At 53.0% G+C, this 13,292-nt stretch overlaps 1 protein-coding gene across 1 annotated transcript; it reads left to right on the forward strand.

Annotated features, from left to right (window-relative positions):
• The first annotated feature begins 424 nt into the window (after positions 1 to 424).
• Arsi (arylsulfatase family member I) lies at positions 425 to 5,919 on the forward strand. Its single transcript, XM_038331884.1, has 2 exons — positions 425 to 735; positions 4,168 to 5,919. Exons 1-2 carry the CDS (start codon positions 425 to 427, stop codon positions 5,570 to 5,572), a joined length of 1,716 nt encoding a protein of 571 aa, XP_038187812.1. The 3' UTR covers positions 5,573 to 5,919.
• The last annotated feature ends 7,373 nt before the right edge of the window (positions 5,920 to 13,292 follow it).

Genomic DNA, 13,292 nt, shown 5'->3' on the forward strand with positions numbered 1-13,292 from the left:
TGTGGGGAGCACTGCTTTGCGGGGACTCCGGGCGGGGTCAGAAGCTAAGCTGGGGGGAATTGGGGGTCGGGGAGGGAGGAGAAAGGGAAAGCAGAAGTGAGAGAAATTAAGAGGCGGGAGGGATCGGAGTAAAAAGGCAGCGAAGAGTCCCGGGATGGTGGAGAGCGTTTTTGGGAAGCCGCCACTCCACGACTCGGGCTGGCCGGGCTGAGCTGGGGGAGAGGGAGCGAGGGCTGCGGGAGGCGGCTCGGCGCTAGCTTGACCTTCCCGGGACGCCCAGCTGTTCCACCGCGGATCCCAGACGAGACCCCCGGGCGCTCTCACTGCATCCAGGAGGGCGGACGAGCCGGAGGGCGGGCCGTGCGCCCCTGGCGCGGGAGACTCTGAGGCCCTGGGAGCCCCGCGTGCCCGGCTAGGCGTCACGATGCATGCCCTCTCTGGATTCTCCCTGGTCAGCCTGCTCAGCTTGGGCTACCTGTCCTGGGATTGGGCCAAGCCCGGCCTCGTGGCCGATGGGCCTGCGGAAGCCAGCGATCAGCCTTCGGCGGCTCCACCGCAGCCTCCTCACATCATCTTCATCCTCACCGATGACCAAGGGTACCACGACGTGGGCTACCACGGCTCAGATATCGAGACCCCAACGCTGGACCGGTTGGCAGCTGAGGGTGTCAAGCTCGAGAACTATTACATCCAACCCATATGCACACCTTCTCGGAGCCAGCTACTCACTGGCAGGTAGGCACTGACCCAGACTCTTGGAACTGGGTGCCCAAATCCCCAACTAACCAGACTGGTAGGTTGCAGACCCAGCGGAACAGCGCTGTGCACGTGTTATAGGCTAGCTTTGCCCGTGACATCCGTTACATCATCGGTAAGTCCCTTGCCTTCTTTGGGCCTTAGTTTCCAAACCCTCATATTCAATGCTTCTGATGGTGTTCGAGACCTACTCTGTAGTTCTAGGATAACTCACGTTCCACACGTCTGTTCCTTTCTTTATCAAAGGACTCTTTGACACTTATTTTGAATACTTTGTGTATTGACAGATGGGGAGACAGTTAAAATAGAGTGAAGGGCAGTTTCTATCTTGAAAAGGAGTAGTGAAAGGTGAATGGATTATGTGTAACTTTCCTGACTCTCAATAAACGACAGCCTCTGTCTTTGTTACTGGAAAGATTCTGGTCCCTTGTTATCGATGGCTCCCTTGGGAGAAGATGAAGGAATCATGAGATGCAGAGCCCTTAGCCTGAGGCAGTTTGATTGCTTCACTTCTCCAAGTCTCCAAGTTTTTCATTGGAGACTCCTCCCCAGTGTTGAATCCTCTTACAATGAGCTGTTCCCTGATGGGACTGGAGATTACAAGAGTAAAGAGCTGGGCAACAGGAGGGAGCTATGGAAGGCGAACTCCCCTCACTTGGGAGAAGATCCTTAGACTGGGCTGAAGCTAATTCTCCTTGAAAGGAAGCCGTGGTATGCTTTGTGATCACTACTGAGATCTCAGGGCCAGAGCCCATCTCTCCCTGTTTCCTGGGTGGGACAATGAGGCATGGAATCAGAGAGAGAGAGGCCAGCTTAGTGTCTCTGCCCAACTTCAGGCTCTTACGAAAGAGAGGGTTGCGAGGTCAGATGCTGGGCTGGCGTCACAGAGCTGGAAATCAGCTGGTGGTGCTTTCCTCTTCCATCTGTGTCCCTAGTTTAGGTCCAGGGACTGTGAAGAAGAGCAGGAAGAGGGAGAGGGGTGGGCGATTTGTGTTGCAGGTGTGGCTTGGTAGTGGGGTAGACCCTGGCACCGGACAGTGACTAACCCCCTGAAGAGAAAGGAGAATCTGCCATTGTGCTTCCCTCCCCGGAGCAACAGGACTTTGGGAAGCAACTGAATGGGCAGCCAGGCTCTTATTGGTGAAGTCAACAGAGCATCACAGGGCCAGCTGGTGTCTGCTCTGGTCTTGCAGATGCTTACTCCATGGCTTCTGTAGCCAGTCCTGTCCGGTAGACCTGGAGAGAGCCAAAGTTTCTCATGTTACTCCCTGACAAATGGACTTTGGCAAGGCTTAGCTGGCCCACCCACATTACAAACCAGTGCTTCAGACACCACCCCGCCCTTATGCAGAAACGCTCAGCTGGGAGTCTGGGCCCTAGGATGCTTCTCCCTTCAAATCCAATCATATCTCAGCTTGCCTGAGGCCTGGAGAAACTGTATCACACAGAGCTTTTGAGCATGAGTTGGGTAGGCTTGGGTTTAAAACAGTTCTAGTTGCCAGTTGTCTGACTTTTGGTCACATGTTGCCCTGGTGGGTGGGGGGGGGGGATTCAGTTTCTTTATTTGTATATTGGGGACTGTGATAATGTCCCATGTGTATTTCACAAAAGAGGTGTAGGTTGGTGAGATGGCCCAGCAGGTACAAGTGCTTGTTGTGTAAACCTGGTGAACAGAGTTTGATTCCTGGAGCCCACTGTGGAAGAGAGCTGACTCTGGAAAGTTAACTTGACTTGTGCATGCCTTGGCATGAGTAGACCCCAACTCATGAACACACACACACACACACACACACACACACACACACACACACACTGTGAGGGGAGAATTAAATGAGTGTGTGGCATGCAAAGTCTTAAGAATGGCCTTAAGGAAAAAACTGGTGTCAAATACCAAGTACTCAGGCTAACTCAGCTGCCTAGGGGTAAGGAAAGGTGTGGAATTCTAACTGCCTTGTGACATTCCAGTTGGTTTATTGACTTGCAACTTTTAAGACACCTTAAAGCGGATCATACAGATCTCTAGGCACAGCAGCAGAAGATACAATGTAAAGGGAAACCCAGGGTTCTGCTACAAACTTACTGCGTCATCCACCTGGGTGGCAGGCCTTGGCCTCTCAGCAGGCACATGAGGGCTGGTCTCATAAAGCCTGGGAATACAGTGCCTCTTAGGGATTTCCCATTCCAGCCGGCTCACTTACACGTGTAAACATCAACTGGTCCCACATGTGAGGAGCTGGGCAGGCGCCTTTGCTTGAAGACACTGCTGCTCAGACCGTTTGGACTCCTGTTCAAGTCTCAGTGCTGCCCCCGACTACTGAGTGACCTTGAGCAAAGTCCTTCCTTCCTCTGACCTTTGTTGTTGCTTTAAAAAAATATATATTTATTTTTATTTTATGTGCATTGGTGTTCTGCCTGCATTACATGTATATCTGTGCATGCAGTTACAGACAATTGTGAGCTGCCATGTGGGTGCTGGGAATTGAACCCGGGTCCTCTGGAAGAGTAGTCAGTGCTCTTAACCACTGAGCCATCTCTCCAGATAAAGAAGATGAAAAACCTAGAAGAGGACTTAGTTCACTCTGGCTCCCATACTGTCCGAATTCATTCATTCATTCACTTGCTCAGCCAGCCATTCCTCAAGTAACTGAGTGAACTTTACTTATCACTGGGGTGCTAGGGATAGAAAGACAATCCTATTCTGCATCATTGGGCCCAAAAGCATATACAACTGTAGTCCCAGGGCCGAGCAGAGAGTGAAGATGTGCACCAAATCCCTGGTGCGGGGGAGGAGGAGGACCCAGAAACAAAGTAACTCGCTCTTTGAGTGAGGTGTAAGAAACTAATAAGGGAATAATACTGCTGTGGGTTTTCAAGGAGTAGGAGTTTGCCTGGGTGAGCAGGACTTGGCGTATCCAGCTTAGAGCTCAGGGATGGGGTCTGGAGCCTCTGCTGGGATATCCAGCCTACTCTTCATACTAGTCATGCCAATCATCGAGCTTTCGTTTCTTTATTTGGGAGGCAGAAATAAAAATGTGTACTTCTTAGTGTGCAGTGAGGATTTGGTGAGCAGGATTCAAAGGGAGCGCGATGCTGAAACACACGGCGAGAACCTGGTATTAGTTCCTAACTGCTGTCATTAGCGAGCCTGGCTCAACTCATAGTGTGCTAACTTCTGGCTGTGTGGTCCTGGGTGGCAGCTTAACTGTTCTGAGCTGCAGTTATTCCATCCCATCAATAACCTGGCATAGCTACTTCATTGATGTGAGGATTTGACAGTTTCTGGTACTTTGTTACTGTTCTTGCTGGTGGCACCAGACCAAGGACCATCTCAGGTTGCTACTGGGGGACAGGGTTGGGAGCAGTGGTCTGCATCTCACTTGTATTTCCTATGTATCCATTCTCTACCACCAGGTACCAGATCCACACAGGATTGCAACACTCCATCATCCGCCCGCGGCAGCCCAACTGCCTGCCCCTGGACCAGGTCACACTGCCCCAGAAGCTGCAGGAAGCAGGATACTCCACCCACATGGTGGGCAAGTGGCATCTGGGCTTCTACAGGAAGGAGTGTTTGCCTACCCGCAGGGGCTTTGACACCTTCTTGGGCTCCCTCACAGGCAATGTGGACTATTACACCTATGACAACTGTGACGGCCCAGGGGTCTGTGGCTTCGACCTGCATGAAGGCGAGAGCGTGGCTTGGGGCCTCAGCGGCCAGTACTCCACCCTGCTCTATGCTCAGCGTGCCAGCCACATCCTTGCCAGCCACAGCCCTCAGAAACCCCTGTTCCTCTACGTGGCCTTCCAAGCAGTACACACGCCCCTACAGTCACCTCGAGAGTACCTGTACCGCTATCGCACGATGGGCAATGTAGCTCGGCGCAAGTACGCAGCCATGGTGACTTGCATGGACGAGGCTGTTCGCAACATCACCTGGGCCCTCAAGCGCTATGGTTTCTATAACAACAGCGTCATTATCTTCTCCAGTGACAACGGTGGCCAGACTTTCTCAGGAGGTAGCAACTGGCCCCTTCGAGGACGCAAGGGTACTTACTGGGAAGGTGGTGTGAGGGGCCTGGGTTTTGTTCACAGCCCCCTGCTCAAGAAAAAGAGACGGACGAGCCGGGCCCTGGTGCATATCACAGACTGGTACCCAACACTGGTGGGTCTGGCCGGTGGTACTACATCGGCAGCTGACAGACTAGATGGTTATGATGTGTGGCCAGCCATTAGCGAGGGCCAGGCCTCACCACGTACGGAGATCCTACACAACATCGACCCCCTCTACAACCATGCCCAGTATGGTTCCTTGGAAGGTGGATTTGGCATCTGGAATACAGCTGTTCAGGCTGCTATCCGGGTGGGAGAGTGGAAGCTGCTCACTGGAGACCCAGGCTATGGTGACTGGATTCCACCGCAGACACTGGCCTCCTTCCCTGGCAGCTGGTGGAACCTAGAGCGGATGGCCAGCATCCGCCAGGCTGTGTGGCTCTTTAACATCAGTGCTGACCCTTATGAACGAGAGGACCTGGCTGGCCAGCGCCCTGACGTCGTCCGCACCCTGCTGGCTCGCCTTGCTGATTATAACCGGACTGCCATCCCTGTGCGTTACCCAGCTGCGAACCCTCGGGCCCATCCTGACTTTAATGGGGGTGCTTGGGGACCATGGGCCACGGATGAGGAAGAAGAGGAGGAGGAGGAGGAAGGCAGGGCTCGAAGTTTTTCCCGGGGTCGCCGCAAGAAGAAATGCAAGATTTGCAAGCTTCGATCTTTTTTCCGTAAACTCAATACCAGGCTGATGTCCCACCGGATCTGATGGCTGGAGGTGGCAGGGAATCTCAGCTCCTCCTCAGATACTGTCCTGTTGCTGCTTCTCAGGGAGAAGGCCGAGGTCAAGTCTCATCTGCAGGCATGTGGAGGGAGGGCACAGAAAGGGCTGAATCATGTGGGGCTTGGGGGAGGGCACCAACCTGGCTGGGATGCCTGGATCCCAGTCCTGCCTCTCTCCTGATGTGTTTATTCTGTGACCTAAGGTTACCTATAGCAGCCTTCTGCCTCAGTCTCCTCTCCTCCAAGACGAGCTCTGGTAACTTTATGGCTCCAGTGTATACCTATGACTGGGCTCATGGCAGAGTTCCTTGCTGATCTTGCCCCCTTCCTTCCAGATGACATGAGTCCATGACTTCTTTCCAGGTCTCTGTGGTGCTCTTGGACATCGGCTGGAGCATAGCCAGCTGCTCTGTTAAAGGACCCGATGAGGATGGACAGTTTAGGATATGAGAATCTTTACATTCTCAGAGCCCCCAAGATGTAGGAGCTAGTAGAACACCCTCTTTTTGTCCCCAGCATCCAGGAGGACCTGGCTGGGTCCTGAGGAAACAGCTGTGAAAAGAGTCTTCGAACCAGTCATCTCCTTTCCTTGGGCCTTGGGCACAGTCCTTTCCCCCAGGGCCTTGACTTCCCTACTTGCAAAGGGGTAGGGAGATGCTAGTCCTGACTTGGCCTACCTCACAGTGCTGGAGAAAACTGGCCACGCTAATGGTTGTGGAGGAGCCTGTGAACTTGATTAAAGTGCCTTTTCCCACGGGCAAGAGATGCTGATCTCTGTGTGTGCACGCATGTGTGTCCTGGGGGCCTCCTGTGAGCTCTCTGTTAGCAAAGGGAACGGGAAGAAAGGTGGGAAGGGAGTCCTGTCAGGGGTTCACTGTGTGGCTGCAGGCAAACCCATGACCCTCTCTGGGCCTCAGTGTTTCTCTGCGTACAGTGGATGATCCAGAAGTCTTTGCTTCTGGTTGTTCTGGGCACCACTGTGCACATTTGCATCTGGGGGACCCAGGCTCAGTAGTGGTGAGGAGGGGGTGGTGTTTGTAAAGCCTGCTTGCTGCATAACAGCGCTCCATCCGCACACTGCGTTCTGCATATCTCCCTTCAGGTTCCAGTCGGCGCAGTGTGTGTAGGCGAAGGCCCTGCTGTGAATTTTGAAAATAGTTATTTTTGTCACTGGCAAAGGAGGCCTGTTAGGACTCGTCAGCTTGTGGATGAGCGGGATGGGTGGGGTGGGGTGGGTACAGTGCCGTGGGGGTTTGGGTGGCTGGTTGCAGGACTGCATCACGCCAGCAGCGACTGAATTCTGCATGAGGGCCTGGCCTGGGCTGCAGGGAGGAGGTGACCATTGCATTCTAGGTGCCTCCTTCCAGCCCTGTACTTTTTTTGCCTTCCTCAAGCTTTATTTTTAATGATGTGTAGATGTGTGTGTTTATGTGTGGGTATGTGTGTGTGTGAGCAAAGGGCCCATAGAGGCTAGAGGCCTCAGATTCTCCTAGAGACAGAGTTGCAGGAGGTAGGAATTGTCCGACATGGATACTGGAAGCGACTTAACACCCTCCGGAAAAGCAGCGTGTGCCCTTCACTGCTGAGCCATCTTTCCAGCTCCAGCCCTGTTCTTTTTGCCTTTTCTCATCTCTCCCCACATGTATGTTTTCCCTCCTTGGTAATGTTAATACCCAGATGGTAGACAGGGCCCGGGACTGGCAGAGGTCTCTGGGATCCTATGGCTGTGGCATTTTTGCCTGCTGAGGAGCTCTGAAGAAGATGCTTACTAAGGTGGTGTCTTAGCCTAGTGTGTCCAAGAGGGGCTATTCATAGTCTGCCTACTGCCCAGGACACTTCAGGCCTGCTGGGGCCTGTTCTAGCTATGCCTGCTGGCTTGTCACACTGGCACACAGCCTAGGCTTCCCTGTAGATCCAGGACTTAGGAAACTGAATGGATGCTTCTCTGAGGACTACTGAAGGGTATCTGACAGGGCTTTCCAATGTCCAGCCCCATCATCTATTTCCCTTCTGAGGACCCCTTTGGGGCCACAATAGCAGGACCATACATGGTGCTTTCTTTCCTTCCCTGGCCCCTAAGCTCTGTTCCCTGCAGTCAACTCGGCCCCAAAGCATAAGGAACAATTGGTGCTAGGGCTGGTGTCGATTTCTGAAGCCTTGAAGAGCAGGCGTGGCTCAAGCCCTCCTCTGTTCAGCCTTACGCTCAATGCAGAACTCAACAAACTCTGGGTTCTCCTCAACCCAGGAGCAACTTGAGCTTCAGTCTGCAACCTGAGGTCGACGGTCTTTGGGGTATTGTACTGAGAGGCCCGGCATAGCAGTCAGTGTGCCTGCTACCTGTTCTCTATATGGTCCAGGCCCCCTCAGTGAACACATCTGAATCTGTCTATGTCAGTTCCCAGTTGACTACTGTCTTTGAGTTACTATTGCTGTGGTAAGCACCATGACCAAAAGCCAAATGGAGAACAAAGTTTATTTTTCATTCACAGTTTCTTATAATGGTTCATCATTAAAAGCAGTGAGGGCAGCAATTCAAGAAGGGCAGGAACCTGGGGGCCAAAGCTGATGCAGAGGCCATGGAGAGGGGTGCTGCTTACTGGCTTGCTCCTTGTGGCTTATTTGGCCTGTTTTCTTATAGAACCCAGGACTACCAACCTAGGGATGATGGCACCACCCACAATGGGCTGGGCCCTCCCCCATCAATCACTAATGAGAAAATGCCCTACAGCCTGGTCTTGTGGAGGTGTTTTCTCAATTGAGGTTCCCTCCTTTCAGATAACTTTAGTTTGTGTCAAGTTGACTTAAAACAAGCTAACACAGCACCTCTAGGTTTTTGTTTATGTTACCCAAGCCCCCCTGAAAGAGGACAGAGTGGAAAGGCACCCAGAGACAGTCCCTAGGTCAGGTCTCTTCTGGGACCTCTGTTTCTCCCTGGGCTGGATTAGATGGAGCAGACCCAATTAGCTGGAGAAGTGAGGTTCAGGTGGAAGCCTGCATTAGCTGCATCCTGGTTATGGAGTTCTTGCCTCTAGCAACCAACTCCTTAGAAGCCAGGAGGAGACTTACACCTACCTGCCCGGTTCAGGGCGGTATCTCCTCTTCTTCCAGGCCCTTCTGACTTCCCTGGGGCACAGGCTAGCATCTTGTCAAATGCCAGGAAGGGGTAGCACTCAGAGAATCTGAAACTCCAGGCTATTACCCTGGCTGCCACTAACTTGTGCACCCATGAGAAGGCTACCTCTATTCTCTGTACCTTGGTTCCCAGCTTTAAGGGACATGTGGATCCTAACGGTCTACTCAGCTCTATATGGGACCTAATCACGCAAGCCAGGAGTGGTGTGGTCACACAGACCTGGATTTGATTCCTGGGTGTGCAGTAAGTAGTTCTATGGCTCTGCAGAATGGGACCGCTCTACCTGAATTTACCACTTCGCTGCAAGCTCCAAACAGTGTCACGGAAAAATGCTTAGGACAGGGCCTGGCTCTGACGTAGGAGTAACTGCTTCGTGTCTTTGGGGTCCAAGAATGAGTGTTTTGTCCCTGACCTTTCCAGGAGGAAATGAGACCTCTGGGAAAGCTCTGTTTCCAGCTGTCCTGGCATCGGAATGGAACCTCCAGCTATGGGCTGTGCATCACTGTTCCCCTCAGGGAGGGCCTCTGCCTGGGACACCTCGGCACAGGGCTGCCTCCTTCCCCTCTTCTCTCAGGCCTGGCATTACTGCCCTAACTCCGTCGCTCTCTACCCAGACCCTCACGGCATCCCTTCTCTCCTGGCCCACTTTCTACTGAGCCTGCCCCCCACTTTTTGCTGCCCTTAGTGGGACAGGCCCCATGGGGATCGTTCAGATGGCACGCTTTCTGTGGTGCGTGCTCAGGCCCTGCAAGACCCCGTGACATTTAGCATATGCATGAGAACACACGGAGGAGCTGTCATCAGGGCTGTAAACCTCCCTCCCATCATTCCCTGTCTCCTGGAACTTAGCCCAGCCTCCTTCTGTCCCTCCCATTGACACAAGGCACTGTCTGTACACAGCCAATCTCTCTATGGCATTGCCGTGCTGGCTCAGCAAACTTCAGGGTTCCCACACCTGGCCACCAGCCCACGACACACAGGCCTGTGCTTGAGTACTGCACACGTGTTGAAGATGGGGTGCACGTGCTGGACTGTTATGCCTATGGTGGCCCCGGGGAGTGAGAAGTCTGGCAGAACCAGTTCCCCCCACCCCGATGCCAGCTTAGCCTCATTGCCACACAGGCATGGATGACTCCCTGATGCCCGTTGCCATTAGGCACAGCCTGCCAGCTTTGTGGGCACAGAGAGGAGGAGAATGAGTGGTCGTACCTCCTCAACGGAGAAGCAGTTGCACTCAGTATGCGGGTGTCCAGCAAAGCCAGCACCTGCACCCCTGAACTAGTCTCTAGAAGGCCCCAAGAGGTAGGCACACATGCAGGTGTAAGACAGACCTCCATGGCCAGCTTCTCCTGTTCAGCTAATTCTTCACCATCAGGTGGGCCTAAGGTCCTGGGACCTGCCTCTCCCCTAGCTCTGCATGCATAGGAGAGAAAGGTATCAGTGAGAGAGAAGAGGCAGGGATGGGAGGGTACTAGGACGGAGGACATGAGGGAGAAAGGGAGCCTGAAGTGGAAGAACAATGAGACATGTTGACCACAGTGATGTTAGGACCCGTGGTCCCTGTCAGAGGCAGGCAGGTATCAGGCTGGCCATGGCTTCACATGCTCCCTGAGTCCATGGGGTTTTTCTAAATGCTCTGCTGGCCTCTGACCCACTGCATTTCATCTGTGGGGAACAACAGGAGCAGTGACCAGGCCAGCAGTGGTCCGAGAGGATGGCCACGTCTGTTCACGGGGTTGCATTTCCATGGTTACAGCCTTAGCAATTCCCTTTAGTGTTTTACTGGTTTTAAAGCAGCTGCCATGCCCTTGGGCCCTGATAAATGAGGGTCCCAGTGACTTCAGTTTTTTTTTTTTTTAGTTCTCTATGCTTGGGCATTACTGCAAATAAGGCCAGCACCAGGCAATGTCTATCACGAGCTAACCCCCAGCGATGTTTCGGTGAACATCCCAAAGTGCTTCCATGGTCCAGGGAGGAGTTCGAGGAGAAAGGATTTCTAGTTCCTTAATAATAATTCCTTCTGTTAACAGCCGCTGTGCAATCTTATTTGAACCACAAAATAGCCTTACAGGTGAGGGACATTATTTACCCAGTTTTGCACTTGAAGAGGTTCAGGGAACCTCAAAAATCACAGCCGTGGCTGGGTGGTCCCAGTGATTCTCCCGAGAACAGCTAGAGCAGCTGGTTCTCAGCCCTTGGGTCAAGACTCCTTTGGGGGGGGGTGTCAAACAACCCTTCCACAGGAGTTATCCAAGACCATCAGAAATCACAGCGATTTACATTACAATTCCTAACAGTAGTGAAATTACAGTTAGGGAGTAGCAATGAAAACAATTTTATGGTTGGGGGTCAGCACAGCGTGAGGAACTGTATTAAAGGGTTGCAGCATTAGGAAGGCTGAGACCCACTGGGCTAGAGGATCGGAGGCAGAAGGATGGCAATACAGCTCTACCCCACCTCTGCCTTTCTCCCGTGCCTCTAGCCCTGGCCATGGTGTTCCCTGCCTGCTTGCTACCCACCAGCTGTGTGGCCCTGCGAGCACAGGCCTCTCTGCTCTGCCTCCGAATTGCCACGTTGGCGGCAGAAGCGGGAAGCGTATTGTGCGCAGAAACAAAACGGAGTGGTTTTTCTTTTTCTGAAGGTGGTAATGGTGCAATTAGTGAATAAGCCATTACCCCCTCCTCCCTGGCTTGCCTCCCTCTTTCCTCTCCACCTCCCTTTTTTTTCTTTCCTGAAGAAAAGTGGCTGAATTGAAGAGCTCTCACTCAGTCTTCCACTGACTCTCAGGAAGAGGGATAGAGGGTCCTCCCCCCACCCCATGTCTCCAAGGTCCTCTACCCTCAGTTGGGTCAGGCACTTGTTGGTGTTGGAGAATAATTGAAGGTACCACTATGCCTACAAGTGAGGCAGGCAATACAGTGATTTATGGATTCTGAGGGGCGAGTTGGAAACTGAGAGAATTTGCATGTCCAGGTCCATTTATCTGTCCTTGCTCACTGGGGACAAATGTTGACCTGAGACCCCTGCACAGGCACTTGTGAGAGAGACCGAGGCACCTTTTCTTTTTTCTGGATGGAGGGGTGGGGTGTTCAAGACCCAGCTGCGTTATGGGAGTAGTCATGGACTCATTTTAAAACTTCCATTTTTGCTTTCTACAAACTGAAACCCATTCAGGTTTGTCTACTTCCCAGAGCCCATTTACAGCCTAGGCCGTTCCATCTTTATGGGAGTCTTCTGCAAGGATGACTTCCTATTTTCTAGAAAATGGTATGGGGGTTCAGAGAGCTTCCTCAGAGACTTGCCTGCCAGGGTCACACAGCTAGTAAGTGGCAGAGCTGGGACTTGAACTCAGATCACTGGTCTTAAACGCCGTGCCTTGGGGTGTGACTTGGGGCTGCAGGTGTGAAGAGGTGAGGTCATCAGGGAAGATGACTAGAGTTTGGGAAAGAAGACACCAGGGCAGGATACATCCATGCCGCTGGCCCAGCCCTGGGTGAGCCAGGCCATGCTCGCCTCATTCTGGTTGCCTCTCTCCACTCCTACCTTTTCAGGAAGCACAAGCAGAAACTGGGACAGTAGCCCCAGGAGACCAAGTCTGCATGGTCCCTCTAGGGGTATGGGTGGGGAGAGCTGGCAGAAGAGGTCTCGGGAGGGTGACATCTGCACAGTGGTGACAGCTAGGGGTGAGAAAGCAGCCAGAACCATTCCCTCGGAGTCCTGGGTCTGCTCCCTACTTCTTCCCCAAGCTCCAGTGACAGTGTGATACACACAGTGGCTAAAAAGCAAGGAAGGCAGGCTCAAAATAAGGACAGAGGCAGAGGCCAAGTCAACCAGACCAGTTCTCAGAGGGAGCAGAGAAACTGCAGAGACTACAAGGGGGAAGGGAAGGAGAGAGAGATGAATTAGCCATCATTCCCCTGTAAACCTTAGAACCCAGCTGTTTCCAGGGCAACGGGGCAATACCTGTCTCTCTAGAGGAGATGAAGTTGCCAGGGTAACTACATCCTGTCTTTCTCAAGGACCATCCCAGGATGTGGCACCCACTAGCCGTTACCATAGCAACTGCCTCTTTGCCCCACTTAATCCCATCCCGTCTGTTAGAAGGGCCCTATAGTTGGAGGTGGGGGTGGTAGGAAGAGAGAAGATCACTTGTGGACTAAGTTTGTTCTCTTCCCCTTCTCCATCTCCCTCAGCACATCACCCTGGGAAAACAGGGTCCACCTGCTCCTGGGTCCTCACAATCCTGCAATATTGTGTATATGGGGGCCAGGGCAACACAGGAGCAGGTTTTGAAGTGGAAGGCAGGCAGGTGTTGGGGAGGCAGTTACCGGGGCAACGGGAACAGGGCGTTTCGGAGGTGGTTGCCATGGGGACCTGGATGCTGACGAAGGCTCGCGAGGCTGTGAGCAGCCACAGTGCCCTGCTCAGAAGCCCCAAGCTCGTCAGTCAAGCCGCTTCTCCATTTGCACTAAGGAGCACGGGCAGGCGAGTGGCCCCTAGTTCTGGGAGCAGAGCAGCAGCATCCCAGTCCTAGTTCCCAGCCTAAAGCTTCACTTGCCTGCCCAGTGCCAGG

This window comes from Arvicola amphibius, chromosome 5 (genome assembly GCF_903992535.2).
Source record: "Arvicola amphibius chromosome 5, mArvAmp1.2, whole genome shotgun sequence".
Classification (NCBI taxonomy): Eukaryota; Metazoa; Chordata; class Mammalia; order Rodentia; family Cricetidae; genus Arvicola; species Arvicola amphibius.

Coding starts and splice junctions, on each gene's coding strand:
- Arsi (XM_038331884.1), top strand. CDS start 425: ATGCATGCCCTCTCTGGATTCTCCCTGGTCAGCCTGCTCAGCTTGGGC. Junction 736..4,167: donor AGCCAGCTACTCACTGGCAG/GTAGGCACTGAC, acceptor CTCTACCACCAG/GTACCAGATCCACACAGGAT.